Genomic DNA, 25,910 nt, shown 5'->3' on the forward strand with positions numbered 1-25,910 from the left:
AACGGCAGCTTGCAAATGAAGGTCCAGATTAGAGGCAGACTACACAGTATGTTAAACACATTGTTTGAGCCTGTGTGTGTATATTTAATCTTTTTGCAAGCTTTACAGAGCTTGCAAGGGTCAAACCAGGATGGACCCTGCTTAGCAAAACCACTTAGCAATTTCATTCCTTACATTTGTCCAGGGGATGCTGCATTATGAATGCTGATAAAATGCAACCAAAGAGATTCCTTGATGGGAGAAGTCTAGGTTCCCTGCAGAAACCCAAGTGACAACCCGTGTTGCCAGTATCAGGGATCCATAGATGATGTTGGCTACTGCAATGGCCTTTGGCTGGGGATGATGGGAGTTGTAGTCAGCAATGTCTGGGAATCCCTATTACAGGGATCACTGGAGACAAAGGCATGTTGTGCAGAAATATGGCTGCAATGGCCCTCCATGTGCCCTTATCATGGACTGCAGGTTAAGGAGGTCTTGGGGCTTGCAGGGGGACTTTAGGACCCATTCTACAGTGAAAACTTGAGAAGTGGAAACAACGAATCCTCCCTCCATTTTGTTTCCCGTACTGCTGATTTTGCAGATTCTCCCTCCCCACAGGGGAGCAAACTTCCCTTAATGACTGTGGGGAATCACGCCAAACTCTAGCACTTCAGTTTGAAATGTTGCAGGTACTTCCCAAATCTTCCCTAAATCTCCCAGAGGAACAAAAATGTGGAATTGTTGACAGCCTCTCAATTACATTATCAAGTTGTACAGTTGCTAATAAATTGTACTTCTTTTTGTAGGACACAGAGGCTCAGCGGTGGCCAAAGTGTTCAAACTGTTCCAAGCAGAGAACGGAGAGCACTTTAATGTGTCCTCCACCAGTGAGTGGATTCAAGGTGAGATATATAGATATATAGATATTTTTTCTTCTTAGCTAGTTTGCAAAGCGATAAAACGTGCAGGCAGCCAGTGTGGCTTGAAAACATTTTCTCCTTTATTGTATAAATCGCCATTGTTCCAGAGCATTAATAGCTATGTTGGCCCCACAGACGGTGTGGAAATTATATCTTCCATCGAACCAAGTAAATGTTTCAAAAATATAGCAAGTGTTCTAACTGTGGCTCTCCTTTGTCGTGCATGGGAGTTCAGAGCAAGAATAAAACATAGTTTTTTTAAAAGCCTCTTGCTGGTTTAGAGGTGATGCATTCAAAATACAGGATAAGTTACAACATACAGTTCAGTTGAACTTTCAGTCATGATCCCTATCTGGTTCCACTGCCATTGTCATCTCCTGTTTCTCAGCCTGTAAGGCAAGGGTTACCAACATTGGGTCACCAGATATTGTTGGACTACAACTCCCTCAATCCCCCATTGTGGCTGGGAATGATGGGAATTGTAGTCCAACAACATCAAGGTATCCAAGTTTGAGAACCCCTGTTGTGGGTGACCAGTTAGTCCAATAACTATGTAATTTCAATTAGGAACATCATTTGAGTTAGGAACATAGGGAGTTGCCTTCTGCTGAGTCAGACCATTGCTCCATCTAGCTCAGCATTGTCTACACAGGCTGGAAGCAGCTTTTCCAAGTTTGCAGGCAGGAGTCTCTCTCAGCCCTATCTGGAGATGCCAGGGAGGGAACTTCGAACCTTCTGCCTGCAAGCATGCAAGTGCTCTTCCTAGAGCGGCCCCATCCCCTAAGGGGAATATCTTCCAGTGCTCATAGGTAGTCACCCATTCAAATGCAAACCAGGGCAGCCCTGCTTAGCAAAGGGGACACTTCATGCTTGCAACCACAAGACCAGCTCTCCTCCCCCAGCTCAGTATTTATCCAAAGTGCCTTTAGCAAGACGCTCATGGCAACACAGTGTGATGTTGACTTAAAAGTGCTTAAGTCTGGTTCAGTTTTGCCCACAGTTTTGTTACACTGTCTTCATACTGTATATCCAATCTGTGCAGCTTTTAATAGTTCCGTCCTCTCCCCGGCTCGGTGCATTTCACAGCCTCTCCAAATAGCTGCTGACAGAGCCAGAGTGAGAGCCAGGGAGTGGGTTGTTCCTGAAGGGAGCCTTTGGAAGCAACTCCCGCGGAGCACATTTTTGCCGCGTTGGTTAAGGCTGCTCTGTCCAAAATGACCTCTCCTCGTCTCAACTGCCTTTTTCAGACGTTGAATGGACTGAGTGGTTTGAGAAGCCTGAGAAGGCCAAGGCCAAGGACGGAGAGAGACTTTCAGACCTCAGAGCTGCTCATCCAGAAATCTGTAATCAGCCCATTGATATCCAGGTATGATAGGCAGGATGCCTGACCCTCTCTGTCCCACCCCCATCTGCTCCTTTCCCCTCTTTCCTCCCTCCCTGTTGAATACGAATACAAATTAAAGCCATTTCTTGGACTACCAGCTCTTGATGGACTGCTGTTTACTTACTATACTGCATAGACTGGCATGATGGAGAGATTTACCGGGCCAGCTGGAGGCTTTTCAGCCAACTAGAAGCAGATAAGACAGAGAAACTTTTTTTTCCATTCAAGGACAAATTCTGCAACTCCCTTTTCACTTTAGAGCAGTTCGTGCACTCACTGACAATCCCCTTCTCACGATGGAAGAGAGGGTGCATATGACCCATACTACCAGATCCATAATATGATGATGCCACAGCCCCAGTGGTAGAGAATCTGCTTTGTACACAGAAGGTCTCAGGTTCAGTCCCTGGCAGCATCTCCAGGATGCTAGGGAGGCAGCCCTTTTAGATCGGTGAAGCCGAATTATCTGCAATGGCCCCTCCAAACATCCCAGAAAAGCTCCGGGGCATACTTGAAGCCTCAGAGTTGTTTTTCTAAAGCTGCTGGAAATAGAGGATTTGGTTAAACAGGACATACTTCAGGCTAAGCCAGAATTCGCAGCCTCCATTTGGTGAAAATCAAAGTCCTGTCTGTCCTGGTCCCTGATAGCCTGCAGGGTGGTTGGGTTAAATCCAGCAAATATGTGGACTGGCACATTCTAATCAAGATTGGATTCGGGGGGAAAGCCCTGTCTGTACAACCTCCAGGTAGGACTGGGAAAGACCTCTGCCGGGAAAGCTGGAGATCTGCTGCCAGTCAGTGTAGACATTAGTGAGCTAGATGGACCAAAGGGCTGATGGGGTGGGATAAGAAACAAAATTCAATCACAGGCCAGATTTATTAATATTCCCATGTTGCAGATGTGGAGGGCTTGGGTTGAAAGATCAAGATTTGCCCAAAGCTTCCTGGAAGTTTTTCACACAGGGCTTTTAAAACTCTTGAACTCGCATCTCCTCCAGAATAGAGGGAGCACGTTCATATATTGGACAGATTTACCCCAAAGTCCTTGCGAGTTATCAGGGAGCAACTCACACACAATTCAGGTTTTTCACTGTGCGTTAGAATGTAGCCTGATTTATATCCGGAGTAAACAAATCCACTATATGCATCTTTTTTGGGGACAGCTTTGAGTTCGCAGTAAAGCCTTCTGAGTGTAAAAGTTCCTGGTGAGTTTATGACTCAAATGGGTTTTGAACTTGGGTTTTCTCAATTTAAATATTTAGGCTCTAATCTTCAACACAGTAGTTAGAGTGTTGGACAAGGACCGTGGAGATCTGAGTTCATATTTCCATTCAGCTCTAGGAACATAGGAAGCTGCCATATACTGAGTCAGACTATTGGCCCATCTAGCTCAGTACACAGACTGGCAGCAGCTTCTCCAAGGTTGGAGGCAGCCCTATCTCCCAGCCCTGTCTTGAAGATGACAGGTAGGGAACTTGGAACCTTCCGCATGCAAGCATGCAGATGCTCTTTCCAGAGCCGCCCCATCCCCTAAGGGGAAGATCTTAAGAGTGCTCACACATGGAGTCTCCCATTCATATGCAAACCCTGCTTTAACATAGGGGACAATTCATGTTATGAAATTCACTGGGTGACTTTGGGCCAGTCGCACATCTCTCAGGCTAACCTACCTCACAAGGTTACAGTGGGGATAAACATAATCTCCTTGGAGGAAGAGTGGGATATAAATGTTTTTTAAAAAATAAAAAAATAAACAAACATATTAAGAGTGTTGTGCTAGTGCAAGGCTGTTGCACTATTCATTTCCAGACTAGTGTGCTGCTGGCACAAACAGATTTGCACATGTGAAACAAGGTGAACAACTGTGGCACGCCACATGTGCTTTGCACCTAACCTTTGCACGATCGCGTAAATACCCATAATGCAGCATAGCTATCTGATCTTCCACAACTTGAATGCTGGTTCCTGCACAATGAACAGTCAGGATGTCAGCCATGGACTAGAGACTGTAGTTCCTATTGAACTCAGAGAGCTGCATTTCTGAGTAAACATGTTTAGGATTGCAGTGTTAGTCACTAGCTCTACATCAGTGGTTATCAAGAGAGAGGTCTGAAAACGTGGACTCATTCCTGGTGAATCAGCGTTCGCTTTTTAAAGTGTGATTTTAACCTCAAATAAGTAAGCATGAACTGGGAAGCCAAACAGATTCTCCAAATAAACTAACCCCAAAATATAGCTTTGATATAGACCTTGGTGGAGCGTAAGCCGAAAGGCATTTAAATAATCATGTACCAACTTATTTGAATGTAAGGTAAAGTGTGCCGTTAAGTCAGCATTAACTCCTGGCGCCCACAGAGCCCTGTGGTTTTCTTTGGTAGAATACAGGAGGGGTTGACCATAGCCTCCTCCCATGCAGTATGAGATGATGCCTTTCAGCACCTTCCTACATCGCCGCTGCCCAATATAGTTCCAGCGGGGATTCGAACTGGCAACCTTCTGCTTGTTAGTCAAGCATTTCCCCGCAGCGCCACTTAAGGTGACATTTGAATGTACCCAAATAGTGTACTTCTGATGACTTGCAGTATGTGAGTATATCATTTCATATGAGGGTGAAACACCTGTATACTTCACCTTGTAGGTGATACTGTAGGTGATATATGAATGTTTTGAATCCACTTGACTGCTCCCTGATTTGCCTTCCTCTTCACCTCCTAGGCAGTCACGCTTGATGGAGCCACACTGACAACGGAGGTTTTCTACAAAAGTGGGCATGATTATAGGTTCTTCTGCCGGGGCCCGGAACAGACCAGCAGAGGCTGCCATAACTACAGAGTGCGCTTCTTATGTGGCAAACCTGGTATGTGATTCACTTCGGAAACCAGGGGCACCGTATGATTGAGAGAAGAGAATCTATTCTGGAAATGCTTCTACTGACCTATTTATTGTAAAGGAAGCAGACTTTGACCTCAGACAAAATACGGAGGAACTCAGAGTTATAAATACCCCAGGAATGGAAGCGGGTGTGTGGTTCCCCCCTCCCATGAGCCTGACATGTTTTTAATTCTGCAGTGTTTCACATTTAAAGCCCTTCTATTTACGCTGATCAGCTTCTAATCCTCAGCACTCCCCTGTCCCATTTACTAGCCCTCCCACAGGCTCAGCCTCCTGTCTGCACCTCCTGAATATCTAACTGATTTTTAATAAGTGTCCTCTTTAGTTCCACTTCACGCAAACACGTTTACATGTGGCAGTTCGTGTGAGTCTTACTACTATTGCAGTAAGCTTGATCTACGCACACAGCGGAAGGTGATAGAATGGACTAGAATGGATGATAGAATGGATTCTGATGGAGAATCAATATAGGAGCATAGGAAGCTGCCTTATCCTGAGTCAGACTCTTGGTCCATCTAGCTCAGTATTGTCTACACTGACTGGCAGCAGCTCTCCAAGGTTTCAGGCAGGAGTCTCTCCCAGTCCTACCTGGAGATGCTGCCAGGGATTGAACCGGGGACCTTCTGCATGCAAAGCAGATGCTCTGTCACTGATCTATGACCCATGAGCATATTAATGCTTTCCTACATTAAAAACAAAAATACTTCCAGGCAAGTAGAATACTAGCATATGAAGGAGAAGGTTGAGTTAGAATCATTCCCCCTGCTGTGCTTGTTCTCTCATTGTGTGAGGGTTTTTCGTGGTGAAGTATTCCAAGATGGGATCTCTCACCTGCAGTCTGGAAGTGGTACCATCCATTTTCCTCCTAAGATTCTACCACCTCCTTCTCAAGGCCGGCCCTGCTATGCCACGGAGTGTAGTCAGTCACCTCAGGTGGCAAATGGGTGGCATTTGGAACCACCACCAGTCCTACACTGAAGTATTTGATATGAGTTTTCTCCCCTTCCTCAAAGATGTTCAGGAAGTGGATTTCTTCTGGGCACTTTCCAAGATTAGACCCTGCAACGGGGTCACGTCGCATCTCAGAAGTGTGCTTCCACACTTCCTGCGTTGTGACACTGCAGTCCCTATGCGGACAGCAGGGTGCCGTTCACATTTCCAATGCCTTGTTTCGAATTCAATTGCAGCAATATAAAGCTAGGACATCGTATATCCGGTGTAAAATAGTTGCTGTTTTTTCGGGTTGTTAGTTTCTGTGAAACTGTTCCCCCTGCTGCGAATTTCGAATTCAAGTTTTGAATGCGACTTGCCTGAATGGAGCTATTTTGCTCCTGTTGAGCAGCTAGTCTGGAAAGTGCCTTGGTGAATCTTTCATCCCACCGGTGTTGGATAAGCCACACTCTTCCAGGAAGAACGGATTTCCTTTTGAAGTCCTTCACTTAAGCAAACTGGTGATTGCGTGCCGTTCTTTAATCTGTGTTTTGGGAGACAAAAGGTGGACATTTTGTTGATTATCACAAAAAACCATCATTATGTTGAGGACGGCTCCCGCAGGGTCTGTAAATAACAGCTCCGTGTGACCATAAGTGCCGGGACTCGGAGGGTGTGGTTCAGCAAAGGCACGGAGAGCTGCATTTAAACTTAGTTAAGGGCTTAGTGGAAAAACACACTTGCCAGTCAATAATGAATGGGGCCTATTTTGTTTTGTTTGTTGAATGTCACCAACCAAAAAACCAGGCTGGGCAAGATGGTTGGAAGAGCTGTCTCATGCTTCCTTTGGGCCACTCAGCTGCCGCCGTTTGTGGATACGAAACATGTCCTGCTGTGCTAAGTGACCCATTTGTGGGGAGAAGCATGTTAAATGCCCTTTTGTCATCCCTTCCCCTCCCCCTCCTTCCCAGTGAGCCCTAAGCTTACAGTAATGGTGGACACCAATGTGAACAGCACCATCTTGAGACTGGCGGATGATGCACGCTCATGGAAAGCTGGAGAAAGGATCGTTGTGGCCAGTACGGATTATTCCATGTACCAAGCTGAAGAATTCCAGATCTTGCCATGCAGAGCCTGTGGACCCCATGAAATCAAAGTGGCAGGTAGGGGCTCCATTTCGGAAGTCATGCTTTTGAGGTCAGGGTTGTTGGGCTGGTGGGAAAGAGAGCGCAGGCTGCAAGGGCTGGCCCGAGGCAGTGCAGCCACTCTCTTGTCCCATACTCCAGCTGGGGGCCAACCCTCTTTCAGAACCAGCCCTTGCAAGCTTTGAAAGTAGCAAGGTGGGAGGAGGAGGAGGGGAAGGTTGCCAGTGACCGCTCTTCGTGCTTCTTGCAAGCTTTGCAAGGCATGTGAGGAGATGATGGCAGCCTTCTCTCCATGCCCCCTGCGAAGCTTGCAAGGGATCAGTCCCGAAGAGCGGCTCCAATGGCAGCATCAGGGAACACCTTGCCACCTTGCTGGCCTCCCAAGAAGCCACTGCCTCACTTGGCCTCAAAAAGAGGCCACCTCTGACAGGTTGCCCCTCAAACAGAGGCCTTTCCCAGCCAGGGGAAGATTAAACCTGAAGCATGCTGCATACAAAGTGCTTGCTCCACTCCTGAGCTATGGAGGCTCTTGATGAACACAGGAAGCTGCCTCCTTCTGAATCAGACCTTGCTCCATCTAGCTCAGTGTTGTCTACACTGGCGAGTGATGGCTCCCTGGGTTTCAGAGTGGTCGAGATCTGCAAAGCTGGTCTCTCTCTGCCCTGTCTTGAAGAGGCCAGGGAGGGAACTTGGGACCTTCTGCATGCAAGCAGGCAGGTGCTCTTCTCAGACCAGCCCCAGTCCCTAAGGGGAAACTTCTTACAGGGCTCACACATGTAATCTTCCATTCAAATGCAAGCCAGGGTGGACCCTGCTTAGCAGTGGGCACAATTCATGCTTGTTACAAGGCCAGCTCTCCACCCAGGAGACATTCCTGTGTTTCCTATGAGTTGTTTGTAGGGCTTCTGGGATAGCTCTGCACATTTCAGGCTCTGTGGTAGAGGCAATATCTCTGTTATGAGCCATTTGAACAGTGCCTGCCATGCAAAACCCCTTTCTGGAAAATGCACTGTAGAGCTAGAGATCAATTAGACACAACGGCATGCCCCATTTCTCTCTGATGTAGCCTACTCCGAAGGAACTGCAATTTGTCTCATTGTTAAATGGGCCGAGAGGAGGGTAGTTCTTAGCGCCAAACAAAATATTATTCCGGCTTCAAATGCATCATCGTCTCATGACTAAAGATGGCAGGCAAGTGAATGTATCTGCAGATCCAGTGGTGTTCTTTTCTCGCCCCCCCCCCCTCACCCCCACAACCGACACTTGAACGATTGGAAAAACCACATCAGTTGAGTGTGACAGAAATGACATCATGTGGACAATCTTGGGAGGTAGTCAATGAAAATAAAACTGCAAATGAACACATTTCTTTAGTTTCAGATGCATCTTAAATCCCAGCAACTGTAATGGGGACTTGCGGTGGGGGAAGGATTCAGCATCCTCCTCCCCACAGTCGCTTCTCCCCTGTAAACTATACCTTCCCACTATCTTCTACGTATTTTGCAAATAGAGACACTGGGTTTTGAAAACTCAAGTGGGCAGGTAATGTCTGTTTTCAGCCTCAGTTGCTTATTGAGGAGAAATAGATGGACAGTTCCTCCTGCCTGATATATCTCATGTGCAATGGAAGAACTCTCAAATATATTCTCTGGAATGTTTTATACAGACTACAGAGCAAAAAACATTGCTCAGGGATAGGCATACCTAATCCTGTCATAGTTCAAGAACTTTGAAGGTGATCATACAGGAAGTTTCCTTTTTCACTTTTCTTTACTAATTGGTTGTTACTCAGCTATGGATAGGGGCAGGCTGCCAGTTTTTTTTCTTTTTCTCCCCACTCCTCCCCACCAAGGCTTCTAAGCACTGTGACAGGCAGAAAGTCAACAGGCAAAGGTTTTGCTCATTATTCTTTTCCATCTTGTGCCGTATCTGTTAAATTTATCCCTGCCACACTACTGTTAAATACAAAGGAGCCTGGACCAAAAAATGATTTTAAAAAAACCCTACAATAACTCATAAAAATGAGTCATTTTAGAAATAGCAATGACATTCAGAGGGGCTAGTGTTTGTGCTAGAAGTGCAATTAGATGAATGTAACAGCACAATTTTGCAGAGAGGTTTTAGGGTTTTGTTTTGGAAAACAAATTGCACGATTTAACTTTGCTTTACTCTCTTTTCTCTGCCTTTTACCAAAAAGCCCCCCTAAATTACAAAAAAGGCTATTTTATCATCCCTTAACACCATGTGGCTAAAAAGGTTTAAGCTGCCTTCACTCTGGTTTTATAACCTCTCCTGCAACCAAGCAAAAGTCTAATAATAATCAGTGTCTTAATCTTTTAGCAGTATTTTCGTATACTTTCATTTGGCTGAATGCGTCAAGCTATTTTTGATGCTTCCTGCTAACGAATTATACTTGCTTTATAAACAAAACTTCAGAGAAACAGATGGGAGTTAGGCAAGGACAAACATTCACTGGAAGTTGGGCGCAGCTGAATAAAAATCACGTATTCAGCAAATTTAGGAAATTAAGATTAAAAACCCCTGAATATTATACAGGTGAAACTCGGAAAATTAGAATATCGTGCAAAAGTCTATTAATTTCAGTAATGCAAATTAAAAGGTGAAATTGATATATGAGACAGACGCATTGCATGCAAAGCGAGATGAGTCAAACCTTAATTTGTTATAATTGTGATGATCATGGCGCACAGCTCATGAAAACCCCAAATCCACAATCTCAGAAAATTAGAATATTACATGGAACCAAGAAGACAAGGATTGAAGAATAGAACAATATCAGACCTCTGAAAAGTATAAGCATGCATATGTATTCAGTACTTGGTTTGGGCCCCTTTTGCAGCAATTACTGCCTCAATGCGGCGTGGCATGGATGCTATCAGCCTGTGGCACTGATGAGGTATTATGGAAGACCAGGATGCTTCATTAGCGGCCTTCAGCAATTCTGCATTGTTTGTTCTCATGTCTCTCATCCTTCTCTTGGCAATGCCCCATAGATTCTCTATGGGGTCAGGTCAGGGGAGTTTGCTGGCCAATCAAGCACAGTACACTGTATACTTTTCAGAGGTCCGATATTGTTCTATTCTTCAATCCTTGTCTTCTTGGTTCCATGTAATATTCTAATTTTCTGAGATTGTGGATTTGGGGTTTTCATGAGCTGTACGCCATGATCATCACAATTATAACAAATTAAGGCTTGACTTATCTCGCTTTGCATGCAATGCGTCTGTCTCATATATCAGTTTCACCTTTTAATTTGCATTACTGAAATTAATGGACTTTTGCACGATATTCTAATTTTCTGAGTTTCACCTGTAGCTAAAGACTAGACTCATGGCCATGCCACTACAGGAGATCCAGTTGGCGGGGATAAGAGACAGGGCCTTTTCGGTTGTGCCCCCTCTCCACCCTTGGAATGCCCTCCCGGAAGAGCCTTGCCACATTCAGTGTTTTCAAGAAGCAACTAGAGACACATCATTTTAGAGAAGCTTTTTAATATCTTACCCACTGCTTATATCTAGTAGTAATGTAAGCCGCTCCGAGCAGTAGTGCCCTGGAGGGGCGGAGATATAAAGATTATAAATAAATAATATAAACCTTCCATAGACCCTGGTGTTCTCTCAGCTGGGCCATGTCTTTCTGAGAAGTATATCCAAGTCAAGGTGGAAACCCACACTTTCCCCCAGAGGTGCACCTAGGTAATTTTGTAGCCTGGACCTAAAAGCTTTTGGACGGCACGGACACACACACACACACACACACACTATTTTTAACACATTGTTAACATGACCACACCACCCAGGACAGACTAAAAAGGATTTGGGGGCCCCCAGGGAGTGTGTGGAGGCCCTGGATTTCGACCCACAAGTCCAGGGGTAAGAGTGCCTCTGCCTTTCCCCCTGAAACCTTTTGGTCTGACTCCCATAGATTCCAATGCATATATGCATTTCCATGGATTATGAGTAGGGTTGCTCATGAATTCCTGGGCTGATGAATGTTCCCTTCCCACCCACCATTCACACAATATGCTTCTAAGCACTTTGTACAGCTGATCTGCATGCAGAAACCAATATGTATTACATGCACTGCATTGGGCTGAAGGAGTGCAAAAGACATCTCCTTGCTTCAGAGAACACCAGGTTCTATGGATGGTTGCCCTCACACTGCCGTGACCTTTTGCATAGGTTTTCCCATGGGTTATGAGTGGGGTTACTCATGAATAGGCTTGCCGTCAGCAGTACAAAGTTTCTCAACTTTCCCATTGCTGCCTGCTGGGTATTCTTTTTGTGTTGTTTGTGGGTTTGGGTTTCGAGCCTAGAATCTAGAAAATGCTTTCTTTTTCTCTGGGACTGGACACAAACTCCCTGATGCTTTACATCTGGACTTTACCAGGCAGGAGACCCACAGAGGAAAAACCGGCAAAGGGTTAGAGAAAGCCAGGAAGGGTGGAACAGGCCAAGACAGAAGATCAAACACACACATGCAACCCCCCCCCCAAAAAAATCAAACCACCCATCAGTCTTATCTATAGTTATATAACTGAATGTGAAGCCCTTTCCAATCCTGATAAAGTGCACAAAGGATTCGAAATGATGCAAGACCCTTTCAATGTACCAGATAAAAACATAAATAAAGTGGTGGGTATAATAGTTCAGCCCAGTCTACCCTTGAATAGACAGTTGATTACAGTTTATCTGTACGTGTATCTTGAACCTAACTGGCCTGTGAATGCGAATTATCAGCAAAGTTCTGTGAAAGTTCATGTTCAGTCCATGGGAATCCTGAGAAGTACAGGAGAGTGGGAGGTTTCTCAAAGCAGGCATAGAGTTGGTTTCCCAGGGAGTCTTCAAGACTGCTCTTTAGGATGGAATAATGCTATTTTGTGCTTTTAGGGCTGAGTGTATCTCAAAGGCCCATGTGGCAAAACAGACAACAAGTAGTCGTTAACCACAGTAAGTGATAAGAGGTGGTTTTTCTAGGCCAAATGGGTGATACCATTGACTGTACATGTAGTGTAGCGCAAATAAACTTGTGAGGTCTACTTTCGTTCCCTTTCGGGGTACGGAAGTGTACGGAACTGATCTGCAAGTATTCATTTGGGGATAGGGCCGTAGCTCAGTTGTAGAGCATCTGCTTTGCTTGCAGAAGGACCCAGGTTCAATATTTGGCAGCTTTTACAGGTAGGGCTGGGAAAGAATCCTGCCTGAAAACTTGAAGAGCCATTGCCAGTCAGTGTGGACAAGACTGAGCTAGAGGGACCAATGGCCTGACTCAGTAGATGGCAGCTTCCTCTGTGCCAGTGTGCTGGTGTCCCAAGAACTGCTAGTCCACATTCAACTTACCTTCTAGCAAAAGCCTTGCTGGGCTTGCAATGCACATTGCCTTCGCTGTACGCTTGTTTTACTGTTCTTTAGGGTGAGATGTCCTTGCCTCCACATGAACTCTCTGAAATGTGCATTTGGCAGCTTGCTTTCACATCTGCCGCTCAGATATACCCCATGGGCTAGTTGCACATCAAGCGCATGTCATGTAAACTGGCAGCATGTCCTGCCTGCATGTTGCCCAACACAGAGCAGAAGCATAGCCATCATGCTTTCTCGTGTTTCTTCTAGTGTATTGGCTTTCTTTAAAATGCTTCCACCCAACCTTTCTCCGTTCTTGAGGAGGCCTGCCGACATTGATTAAAAACCTATCAGGAGGAGCTCGATATTCACAGGGGTTCCATTCCTGGCTGCAACCGTGAATGAGGAAACCGTGAATATCGAGTCATTGGGGCTATGGGGTTGCAGGGGTTAGGTTCCTGGTTGCTGGGGAAATTATAGAAAATGGTCGCAAATCGGCCAAATCTTTTTTGGGGGGATATGTAGGGGAAGCTCCCTACCATGTTTTGCTGGCCCCCTGAGTTGTGTTGTGCCCCGAAAATTACCTAAATTTTGTTTTGCTGTTGTTAACCGCCCAGAGACGGAAGTTTGGGGTGGTGTACAGATTTGATAAATAAATAGATAAATAATTAAACAAATAAAATTCACACACCCCATTTTAAAAAAAACTGGAGCCATTTTGAGGCTCTGAAACACAAAATGGTGGCTGGAAATGACCTCTCTGGTAATTTCTGGCCACCCCTGGCTCATGGTTTTGCGAAGTTGGCATCCCCCCCCATCCCCCGTGTATGCCAAGGTCAGCTGCCAGGTCTAGATCAAATGAGCTATAGTCACAGAAGTTGGGCAGATTCAGCCAAACGTTAAGGAGAAACTTCTTAACAGCAAGGCGGATTTGTCAGCGGAGTCAATTCCTAGGACAGGGCTGCTGCACCATTTCGGTCAGCCTGCAGATGTTGTCCCTGACTATTTGCCACAGTGGCTGCAGATTTTGGGAATTGCAGTCCAGAAAGCGCTGGAGGGCTGAAGCTGTGCAGCCCAGAGCATTTCCAGACAAGGCTTTTAGCTCGCTTCTCCTCTGGAATGGAGGCGGGGTGTGTTCACATAACGGCCAGATTTACCCCAAAGTCCCTGTGACTTATTGTGGAGCACTCCAGACATAGTTTGGGTATTTCATTGCACATTAGAACTGTGGTTCTCCTTCTGGGTTCCTCCAGATGTTGCTGAACTCCAACTCCCAGAAGCCCCAGCCACAATAAATCATAGCCGGGGATGATGGGAGTTGTAGTTTGGCAACATCTGGAGGAACCCAGGTTGGGAACCACTGTGCAGCCCAGTTTATGTCCGGAGTTTTTAAAAATCCACTTTTTGCGTCAGTTTTGTGGGGCAATTTCAGACTTGCAGTAATGTCCTGCAGTAAACCCGCCTGCTGTCTAGAAATGCTCCTGGCCCCTCACTTAGGGGTGTGTTGTGGCTCTTCTTTGCTGGAGGTCTTCGAGCAAAGGCAGCCTTCTTTTGGGAAACGGTAGCTCTGGATTTCCCATATCAAACAGCAGGTTAAGCCTAGGTGGTCTGTCTGTCGGCTCCCTGCAGCAATATGATCCTTCTCTGTTCGGAATCCTTGATTCTGAGAGCAACATCTGAATGCGGTGATTTTATGGCATTAAGGATAGAGAACCATGATGAAAAGAGTTTGTTGGGTGTTAGTAGGAGCAATAGGGGTGTTAGGGGCAGAGTAGCGAATAGGAGGCTATGGGGGAGAGGGATGGTGCTGAATATGAGACCCCGAGGTGTCTGGAGAGGAAGCACAAGTCACCCAATGCTTCCTGCCTGACCACTCCCTTTGAACATCCAAAGCCGCTCTGAGATTGTCTGCTGTTTTGACCATGTGTATTTTTAGATTCCCCACTGATGGTTTATTTTAAAATCTATTGATTGCATCACCTCTCAAGAAGAAACCACTCGTGCTTGCAGTATTTATTTTGACACAGAGCCCCCAAGGCACCACTTTTAAGCTAATGGATGCGGTGTACATGGTATTGACACGTTCGGAGGTGAGCAGGGAAAACATCCTCCAACCCCGAGGCCATTTCCTTATCTCAAACCATGCCAAGTCAGCAAAGGCCTCAGAGGAAAACAAGCACCCAGCGGGATATATATAGAGGAGCCTCTTCGTGCATATTTCACATTCTTGTTGACATTTAGCATTCTTAGCACGTATGGGCAGGTATTAAATAGAACCCAGAACGTGCAAACCTGACGTTTTGTTTTTCCAAAGACCTGGCACGTGGGCGTATAGCAAACTGAGAGATGCCGCAGAGCTCTTGTTCACTAACGTGATGCTCTTATGGTTGTTGGGGCATCGTCCCAGGATCTTAAGGTATGCTGCCTCTGCATTTGGAGGCTCCATATAGCTGTCATTAGTGCAAGTCAGAAGGAGGGCAACCAGATCTCTGGGACCAGAGTCCTGCAGGCACATTCGTCGGGGCTGGGCATTTTGTGCCACTCTAGTGTGATGGAAAACCCAGGGTGGAGCTGTGGCTGTGCCAACAGGAGCAGGGCCCAGCCTCTGCCTGAGTGGTCTCCCCAAGAAAGTGCTCCTATCAAAGAGATTTACTGCCCATGATTCCTGTGGGTCCAAGTAAATGCTTCCCATGGAGGCAGTGAAGGGGTGGAGGCAAAATCTGGATGGGTGTTCTGCAAGAGGATCGCGGGTGCTGCAACGTGTCTTTCATATGCAGGGCCCAGAGGGCTGCATTGCAGCCTCCACATGCCACCTTGGCAGAATGAAAAGCGTCAGGGATGGGGCCGTGGCTCAGGCCCCAGGTTCAATCCCTGGCAGCGTCTCCAGGGAGGGCTGGGAAGGACTCCTGCCCGAAACCCCAGAGAACTACTGCGAATCAGTGTAGGCAATACTGAGCTAGGGGGACCAGTGGCCTGAAACATTATCAGTATAATTGGTTCAGCTTTCCATGTCGGGAACAGAGCCATAACTCAATGGAAGAGCATCTGCTTTGCACGCAGAAGGAATATCCAGGTAGTTCTAGGGGAAACTCCTGCCTGAAACCTTGGGAGGCTGCTGCCAGTCAGTGTAGGCAATCCTGAGGTGGATGGATGTAGGGTCTGACTCAAGAAAGCAGCTCCATATGTCCAATTCGTTCCTGGAACCATGATTGCTCAATGAGAAAGCATCTGCTTTGCTTGTGGAAGGTCCCAGGTTCACTCCTTGGCAGCACCTCTGTTAGGCCTGGGAGGGACTCCTGCCTTGAAACCTTGGAGGACTGCTGCCTGTCAGTGTAGACAGTACTGGCCTAGATGGACCAAGGGTCTGACTCAGTAGACGGCAGCTTCCTAGGTTCCTAAGCACTCTGCTACTTTTTAATAAGCAGCCATTCTCCTACAGAGAATCCGAACGAGCAGCCCTCCTCTCATAGACATTCCTGAGCTTTTGGCATTTGTTTCCAATTATGCTCTTCTTGTATGCCTTTCCGGAAATGAAATACATGCAAGTGTAGCTCTTTCTTCTCCTTTTTTTAAAAAAATGCCCTTTAACACAGAGTGTTTATGTAATGAGTGTATTACTTATTTTTATTGGGCCCATTTAGAATGCCGGCCGTAAGACAATCCCTTTCCCACCCCTGCAAAACTGCTGAATCGGAGAACCAGTGTGCCGTGTCGGTCTGAGACGCCCCCCTCCTTTTCTGGCTCAAGTGTTTTGCAGGTGGGGAAGAAGCAGGAAGGCTCCCCGCTACTGGCTGGGCAAAGAGGGGCCTTTCAAAAGTGGGGGCTCTCATTTTTAGCAGGGGGAGAGCAAGCCACTGCCCCTATTCAGCACTAGTCTCCCCAGTAGCTGTTGCATAGGAAGCTACCTTTATGCTGAGTCAGAACGTTGGTGCATCTTGGTCAGTATTGTCTACACTGACTGGCAGCAGCTCCGCAGGGTTTTAGGAGTCTTTCCCAGCCCTACCGGCAGATGCTTCCAGGGATCGGACCTGGGACTTCCTGCATGCAAAGCAGGTGCTCTGCCAATGAGTTAGGGCTGCCAACTGTCCCTCATTACATGGGGTGTCCCTCATTTCAGGGAAAATAAGACCACATGGCTCTGGGGCCACTAGGAGTCGACACCGACTCGACGGCACAACTTTACCTTTACCACAAGACCAGTTCTCCTTACCCTTAGTTACTCCATGCTTCGTTACTCAGGATGTCAGCCAGCGTTTTCAAGATCCGTTATCCCTAGCTGCTCTTTTGTTCACACACGAGTGTTGCATTCTACATCTTGCCTTTCTTCCGTTTTGGAAATCAAGGCAGTATCCACGTGATCTCCCATCCGGGTGTTGAGCAGACCCATCCCTGCCTGTTTTCATGAATGCAGAGGTGGCACCTTTGGACCCACGGCCCAGGTTTGAAACAATGTCCAGCCTGGTGCTCTGTAAACTGCAGGCAAACTTCACCCCCCTACATTAAAATCCTGAAACTCCATGGTGTGCATGGAGGTATTTGAAGGAAGAGCTGAACAGCCAGATCTGAAATCTTCCAAACGAAGCAAGGCATGGTCTTTAAACAAACAAACAAACAAAGTGGACTCATAAAAGTTTCAGTAAATAATTGTATGTTTAACAAGCTTGATCTCGTTTTTGTCAACTTAGGAAAAGCAAGCTACCTTCACATGGGAGAGGAAATTGATGGGGTTGACATGCGGGCTGAAGTGGGCATGTTGAGTCACAACATTCTGGTGATGGGAGAGATGGAGAAAGGATGCTATGAATACAGCAAGGACCTGTGCTCCTTTTTTGATTTCGACACCTTTGGCGGACATATCAAGGTATCGGTGGTTCGGTTCAGTTCTGTTTATTTAAGGTCGCTGACTAGAAAAATATATACATACAGCTCAAACAGTAAACTAATCCAGGTATTTGCAAACCTAATAAAATCTATCTATACAGACACACTCTTGCTTCGAATTCTTATGGCAGCAAGGCAAAACTTAGCAACTGCATAAGAAATTTTGTCATCGCTATTGGATAAAAGATAGCTAACACAGAATTCATCCGGGCGGCCAGGGTAATTTGCTAGGAAGGGCACCGTTAATACATAGCGAGTATCCCTGTAGAAACGACAGTATAATAACACATGGGATAATGTCTCGAAAGCTCCTGATTTGAGCTCAGGACAAAACTGCTCCACATAAGGGACTTTTAAAATCCTGCCTGCAAGCACAGCAGAAGGTAAAACCTCTAAGTGTGCTAGGTGGTTATTCCCCATTTGCGATTTCTTTATTGTTTTCTTTAAGAAAACAATCTTGCAGTGCTCACACTTCTAGTCTCCCATTCATATGCAAGCAGGGTGGACCCTGCTTAGCTAAGGGGACAAGTCAGGCTTGCTACCACAGGACCAGCTCTCCTCTTTTTTTAAAAAAAGTGGACTATGCACAGACTTGGCAGCAAGTCTCTGGATTTCCCTTCTGCGACTTGACTTGGTGTCTCTGTTGTTCTCCAGATTGGTCTTGGGTTTAAAGCTGTCCATATGGAAGGGATGGAGCTGAAGCACATGGGACAACAGACCCTGGGGCACTACCCGATTCATTTCCACATGGCCGGAGATGTGGACGAGAAGGGAGGCTACCGGCCGGCTTCCTACGTGAAAGACGTCTCCATCCACCATGCCTTTTCTCGTTGCGTCACCATCCATGGCTCCAACGGCTTGCTGGTAAGAAATCTGAGCTCATAGGAAAGACAGGAAGCTGCCTTGCACCGTGTAGCCGATGCTCTGCCCCTGAACTATGCCCCCATCCCCAGAAAATCCTGTTTTTGTTCTTTTTGCACAGAAATTGCAGTGCAACTTCAGGATTTGGCATAGTTCCCCAGTCTTCATGCAGGTGTGCAACTATGTTGCGTCTTAGTCTGGCTGTCGGCCTTTGTGTGTTAGGACTGGGCAGTTGCTTTGGGATTTGAAGCCACACGGAGAGTAGCAAATCGGCGCAGTGAAGAATCCAATTCACACACACATACCACAAAGGAAGGATAGCCAGAGGCCTGTTTGTCGAGTGGTGGGAAGCCCCCTAATGATGGAATCGTAAATGCATCCTCTCTGGCCCGCTGCACAGCTGCTGATTAGCAAGGGCTAGTCCAAAACCTCAGCACTAATTCTAATTTTAAGCCCTGATTTTTCATTCATCGATTTTCATGGTAAGCTGCCAATGCAAACACCCAAAGCATGACTTTGCTGTGGGTCAGATGGGTGGATTTGTTCAGAGGATGTTTGGAAAGCTTCCCATTTTGCCTTTTTCCAAAGAGAGGATTGTGCTTAGATCAAGAATATTCGTGTACGGAGTCCTGCTGTTAGTCTTTTTTTCTCCAGCCAAAAGCAAAATACGACCAGGCTGATGAGTGAGAAAATCAGTGGCTGATATCCTGACTAACACTGCATTATTGCACGTGCATTTCACTAGTGCACGGCTGATGTGCTAACTAGTTGTGCAAAACCTAAAGCTTGTGCCCCCGCACACACTCACACACACACTTACACACACTTGAATGTCACAATTATGAGACAGGCTACTCCAGTCACTAGCTTACATCCAGACTAAGTTACTCATGAGCAGTCTCTTTTAAATCAATGGGACAAGTGTACTTATCCATTTAATTTCAGCGGGAGTGCTCTGTCTATCAGGTGGAGTAGGCTGAGCTTCGGCACATAGCTGTATCATATGGATTCTTAAAACTGACTTCAGGGTTGGATCTCCGGGCTGGTTCATGCTCCTGCTGGAAACTGTGTATAGTAGGCTCAAGTGTGCCACCTGTTGGGAAGTCTCTCTGGTAAGAGATACCCTTCTATTACAGCAGAGGGCACAGAGGCAAAACACAGCAGAGTCTGACTAGGCATGTGTGTATGCTGAGAGTAAAATAAACTTGGAGCCAGTTCATCGTTTCCAATCAATATAAGGAGTCTTTATTGGTGAACTCCATTCTCGATAGGAAAGTGGAGAGATAGGATCTCTAATCTTTATAGCTAGCTGGATGCAGAGGGATGGTTTCTGCATCTCTGCACACATGGTGCAGGGAGAGAGGAGCGTGGGTGTTGCAAGGCAGAAGAAAAGGGGAAAGGAAGAGGCCCGGCAGGAAGGAAGGAAGTCCCTGAGAGTAGCAATCTACATTTCAAAGGGATAGTGTCAGAGCAGTAGAGAATGGATGACCAATGTCTTGACCCCTCTAACTCACTAGTCTGTCCTCCTCTGTCACTGAGGCATGAGTCAGCGCAGAGTCCTTCACTTCCAACACCACCTGATATACATCCATACGTGTGGACAAGGCTCCACAAATTTAGGCTTGGGTTGCTAGCCAGCTATTATTTATGGTCGCCACCAAACCCCCTCTCTTTCCTCAGATAATTTTCTGGCACACAGACAGGCCTTAGGAGAGAAACAGGTCTGCTCTCATTTGCACTGGGAGATGGTGAGGGTAGGAAACAGTGGTGGCCCTCTCCCCCTGCTCGGAAAGGATTCCAGCTGTTTCTGACCTTCTCAGAAATGGCAGAGACTTCTGGGGAGGAGAACTGGGTGGGCTGCTCTCCAGAGGGCTGGGGCCACTCGCCGTTGGCAAGCTGGCAAGTGGATTTGTAGACGCCTGTGTATGTGTGCCCACTTTCTGCAATCTTTCCTCCATGTTTGAATATGTGCTGTAAGAAATGGGCAAATGCATGCATGATTCTGCCCTGGTTAATATCTGACAACATGGGAGAAGGAAAGCAATGTCGTCCTAATGTTCTGCCAGGTGGAGAGAATCACCAGTTTGGTGAATGTGTGAGCCGGTCCTTAAAAGGTTTCAGGCAGGAGTCCTTCCCTTCTGCATAGAAGCAGATGTTGTATCACTGAGCTATGGCTCCATCCCCTAGGAAGCTGCTGTCTACTGAGTCAGACCTTTGGTCCAGCTAGCTCAGTATTGTCTACACTGACTAGTGTAGTAAATATAAACAGGATTCGTGGAGTAGATATAAACAGGATTGAGCTGCCCGTCATTTTCACCGGTTAAAATGACTGAGATGTCGCTTTCCTCATAATGAGTCCCCCGTATTCTGCTTTCCTCATTACTTTTGCCAGTAAGCCTCTCGCAACCCTGCTGAACCCATAACATTAAATTCTGGCATGATTTACATCAAGGGAGGCTGATGTTAATTGCGGAGTGTGTGTGTCATGCCAGAAACGATTGGTGTGCTATATATATTCTGCAATAGAATCTGTCACCAGGGATAAAAGTAAATGGAGCTTGCTAAACCGATCCGTGCCAGCTTGCGGTAACATTTGCATCTGGTGTTAGTGATTCAGTTGTAATTCACGGCTATTGCTTTACTTTAAAGAGACAACACTCTTTCAAAACTGCCCCTAAATCTAGGCACTGAGCATTTATAAACCCAGTGACTGAAAGCCATGTCCTTTTCTAGACGCACACTATAGGAAGCACTTTTTGGAGCAGAGAAAGCGTATGTTCCCAGCCAAGCTATTTGTTTTATTTATGCATTTTAATATATGTTTATACCGCCCCATCTAGGCAGTTTACAATAAATAAAAAACACCAATCGAAATAACAATCACTGGATTTAAAATAAACATTCAAATGTAACATCATTATGAGCCCCACCACCTATTGAGATCATTTGGGGAGGTCCGTCTGTAGATTCCACCCGCTCGTTTGGGGGCTACTCGGGGATGGATCTTCTCAATGGCCGCTCCGAGACTTTGGAATGCGCCCCTTGCCAAAATAAAGCCTCCCCGTCTTTGAAGCTTTTTAAAGGGACTGCTAAGACACATCTGTTCATCCAAACTTTTAATTAGATGTATAGAAACCTATCATTGTTTTAAATTATTTTAATGTTTTTAACATTGTTTTCATTTTTGTTTGACTCTAAACTGCCCAGAGACCTGAGTTTGGGGCAGTATATAAATTTGCTGAATAAATAAAAATGTTTAAAACCAGCTAAAACAATTTTAAAACCCTGGAAAGCCAGACTAAAAAGATGGATTTAAAAGGATTTCTTGAATGCTGGTAATGTTGCTGCATCTTGGACTTCTGAGGGAAGCTAGACTTTCTGGTCCTCTTTTTATGGTCATGGGTGTTTTTTAGGTGAAGTATAGCTCGTTATAGGCTCTTTTCAGAGGGCATTATGTGAAAGGCTTTCGCACAAATTTCAAGTGCAAGTTTTCTCAGCCTCCGTGCACACCTTCAGGCTTCCATCTTCCTTCCCAATGGGAATTCGTGCTCTGTTCAGATTCAGAGCAGGGTCCTTGCACAATTTCTGTAGTGCCACCTGCTGGCCAGCTGTTGCTTCCTGTGAAGAATCGATGACAACTTTTCTGATGGACAGGGGAAAGAACTGGTTCTTAGGAAGCAGGAGCTGGATGGCAGGTGGCACTGAAAAAATTGTGATGGAAGCCTGTGCAAGTGTGTGGAGTGTGAGAAAACTCATGCTTGGAACTTGTGTGCACAACATAGCACAACACTTTTGCCATCTGGAAGGACTCATTATCATGTGAGGGGAAGGACAACCCAGCCTCTGCCATCAGTCAGAGGAACAAGGTCAACTGGGAGAAGATTGCACCCTCTGCCTCCCAGGAAGAAACCATACCAAGATCAGCATGGCCCCAGCTATTGGCCAGAGAAAGAGTAACTGTGGGGAGCTTACTTTGCCCCTCTTCTGCCAGAAGGTTCTCTGATTCAACTCAGTTTCCTTGGGACTGCAGGGAATATTCTGTCCTCTGCCACTGGTCAGAGGAGCAAGGGCATTGAGTAGATGTTTCCATCATTTTAGTGGTTTGTAAGCTTCCTTAGACATCATTTGGCAGAAGGGCAGCGTGCGAATCTTTAGCATAAATAATGTCGTGAATGAAGGGCCCTCTGTACATGCTCAGGGGCACTTTGCCATGGGAGAAATTATTTTGCCTTTCCCCTGAAATGAACAGAATGCCCATATGCACTGGCTTTTTCCACCGGTGGAACTGCCCTCATACGCCACCCATGGACAAACATCTCTGGGGAGAGGGAATGTTAAGCTTGTGCAGTAGATATGTCCTGAGTTTTGCAAAGCTTGTTTGATGAGAGGCAAGAACAGAACAAAAGAAATATTTGCACATTAAGTTTAACAGCAGCACATACCACCTTCTCTTGAAACAAAGACCTCTAAACATAACGTGGCCCAAGCTGCAGTGTAGACGAACCAATGGTGCCATCTTTCCTTTCATGTGTGCTTTTATCTTGTTAGAAATTTCTCCCTGGTTTGTTTTAAAGCTGAACATCATTAACGCTCCAGGCAGTTAACAAAGGGATCTAGATAAAGGTTATCCTGGCATTTGGGGAAGCCAGACATATCTGTCTCCCCCTTTTTTTTGGTCATGTCCTCACAGGTCAAGGATGTTGTTGGCTACGATACTTTGGGACACTGTTTCTTTACTGAAGATGGGCCTGAAGTCCGCAATACCTTCGATCACTGCCTTGGACTGGTGGTGAAGCCCAGTACGTTGCTTCCGTCGGACCGGGATACGAGAATGTGCAAGACTATTACAGAAGGAGCATACCAAGGATACGTCCCCAAACCGAGGCAGGACTGCAAGTGAGTGGGGAAACAAACTTGCATACTAACCTTGTCTTTAAGAAGCAATTTTGCTCGATGTAGGCAGGTGCTTAAATTCAACTATTGGAACTTAAAAGTGCTATGTTAGAATTGAAGATTCAGGCAGGTTTTTCACCGCATCTGGTAAGGCTTACAGTTCCATGATAAGCCGAAAGAAACCATCAGATCTATAGTCGCGCCACCAACCCCTCGCAAACCTAGGGTGTGTTTCTGCTTTTTCACCCTCTTGCACAAGCGAACGGTGATCGCACCATAAAACATAAATTAACACCTAGCGGCTTCACAGCCAGCATGGAATTTCAATAGGAATTCGTCATGGAGAAAGGCTCCCGAAGGCTTTCACGATAGGGCTGATTTTGCGCCATTTGTAGTCAAGAGTGACAGCTGGGAAATGGAAAGGGAGAAAGCGAGGCTCCCCAGCTGCACAAAGGTGGCTGCTTATTTGCTGAGTTATCTGACCTGGCATTGCTCTATTAAATGGCATTCCTGCCTTCTTTGCAAGCCCCCTTTGGGGATCCTTTCCATGTTGGTCTTTTCTTATCAACCCCACAGCGCCGTGTCCACCTTCTGGCTGGCCAACCCCCACAACAACCTGATCAACTGCTCCGCTGCGGGATCCGAAGTGAGTACAGAGCCCTTTTTCCTGGGGGAATTTCCCAGCAGCCAGAATAACTAGATCGACTTTGCTTTGTCTGCTTCTCTTGGTCCCTGCTGGAACGGAAAGCTGTTTTTAGCACGTGGGCTGTTCTGAAAAAGCAAAAGTAACCATTCGTCCCCATTTGCCCTGGAAACTGAACCTCCTACTTGACTTTAGCCCGCCTGGCTTCCAGCCGTTTGTTTAATTCAGCCAGTGTTTCTCAAACTCTGGTTGCTTTAGACCAGGCCTGCTCAACTTAGGCCCCCCAGCTGTTTTTGGACTACAACTCCCATAATTCTCAGCCACAGCAGCCAATAGCCAGGAATTATGGGAATTGTAGGCCAACATCTGCAGGAGGGCCGAAGTTGAGCAGGCCTGCTTTAGATTCACTGGGCACTGCATGCTGCTCTTATCACCTGAAAGGGGTCACTTTTCGGTCCGAAATACATAGATTGCAAGATGGGTGTGTGTGTGTCTCTGTGTTGTTGTTTCTATATATAAACAGCAGCCGCATGGGGCCCTGGTGCGAATTAGGACCAAAAGGGAGCTTCCGTCCTTTGCTCTGGCCATGCCCCCACTCCTCATGGTGGATATCTGTCCCAGAAGGTAGCTCAGTCGCAGAGCACCTGCTTGCATGCAGAAGGTCCTGGGTTCAATCCCTGGCATCTCCAAGTGGGACTGGAAAGAATCCCTGCCCATCAGCGCAGACAGTCCTGACGCTACCCGGGCCAATGGTTGGACTCAGTGGTGAGAGCACCTCTTTGGCCTGCAGAAGGTTCGATCCCTGGCAGCATCTCCAGGTAGGGCTGGGAGAGACTCCTGCCTGAAACCTTGGAGAGCTGCTGCCGGGCAGTGTCGACAATCCTGAACTAGATGGACCAAGGGTCTGACTCAGCATAAGGCAGCTTCTGATGTAGGGAATGGGGCTGTAGCTCCAGGTTAGAGCTTCTGCTTTACATGTAGAAAGTCCCAGGTTCAGTCCTTGCTAGCATCTCCAGGCAGGGCTGAGTAAGACCCACCTTAAACTCTGGGGAGCCACTGCCAATCAGAACAGACCAGGGCTGCCCAACTTGGGCCCTCCAGCGGTTGTTGGCCTCCAGCTCTCATCTTGCTCAGCCACAGAGGCCAATAAGGGATGATGGGAGTTGTGGCCCAACCTCTTCCGCAGGGCTGGAGCTGTGCAGCCCTGTTACAGGCAAGACTTAACTAAAGGGACCACTAGTCCGACTCGGTATGAGGCAGCTTCCTAGGTGGAATGTTCCCACGGGCACCAGTGGCAGCTGCCTTCCAGATGCCAATAACTTCAGCTCCGCCCTGATTTGCATTTGAATGGGAGATGACCTGTGAGCTCTCTAAGATATTCCCCTTAAGGGATGGGGCCGCTCTGGGAAGAGCATCTGCACGCAGAAAGTCCAGGATTCCCTCCCTGGCGGCATCTCCAGGACAGGGCTGAGAGTGATTCCTGCCTGCGACGCTGGAGAAGCCGCTGCCACTCTGAGTAGACAATACTGAGCTAGATGGACCAAGGGTCTGACTTGGTATAAAGCAGTTTCCTGTGGACAAGGGTGGGTGAGGGGCACCCCAGCTGGGACTGGGATCCTAATTGGAGGTGCATTTAGCATTAAGGTGAATGTAGTCACTGCCCTACAGAGGCAGAGAGGAGAGGTGGTCTTGTGGTAGCAAGCATGACCTGTCCCCATAGCTGAGCAGGGTCTGCCCTGGTTGCATACGAATGGGAGACTTGATGTGTAAGCACTGCAATGGGAGACTTGGTGTGTAAGCAGCTCCATCCCCTTAGGGGATGGAGCTGCTCTGGGAAGAGCATCTAGGTTCCAAGTTTGCTCCCTGGCTTCTCCAAGATAGGGCTGAGAGAGATTCAGGCCTGCAACCTTGGAGAAGCCACTGCCAGTCTGTGTAGACAATACTGAGCAAGATGGACCAATGGTCTCACTCAGTAGAAGGCAGTTTCCTATGTTCCTATGTTCCCTACCCCACAAGCAAGTA

General features: G+C 46.8%; 1 protein-coding gene across 3 annotated transcripts in view; it reads left to right on the plus strand.

Annotated features, from left to right (window-relative positions):
* The window catches only part of CEMIP (cell migration inducing hyaluronidase 1), a 165,339-nt gene that overhangs the window by 117,805 nt on the left and 21,624 nt on the right, over nt 1-25,910 (plus strand). For all 3 annotated transcript variants that reach the window (XM_053272858.1, XM_053272859.1, XM_053272860.1), the window contains exons 8-15: nt 786-881; nt 2,147-2,265; nt 4,999-5,140; nt 7,077-7,268; nt 17,296-17,471; nt 18,146-18,355; nt 23,043-23,248; nt 23,822-23,891. In XM_053272858.1, the coding sequence (XP_053128833.1) occupies nt 786-881; nt 2,147-2,265; nt 4,999-5,140; nt 7,077-7,268; nt 17,296-17,471; nt 18,146-18,355; nt 23,043-23,248; nt 23,822-23,891 (1,211 nt within the window). The remainder of the gene's footprint in view (nt 1-785; nt 882-2,146; nt 2,266-4,998; nt 5,141-7,076; nt 7,269-17,295; nt 17,472-18,145; nt 18,356-23,042; nt 23,249-23,821; nt 23,892-25,910) is intronic.

The sequence above is a fragment of the Hemicordylus capensis genome, chromosome 10 (genome assembly GCF_027244095.1).
Source record: "Hemicordylus capensis ecotype Gifberg chromosome 10, rHemCap1.1.pri, whole genome shotgun sequence".
In the NCBI taxonomy this organism is placed as follows: Eukaryota; Metazoa; Chordata; class Lepidosauria; order Squamata; family Cordylidae; genus Hemicordylus; species Hemicordylus capensis.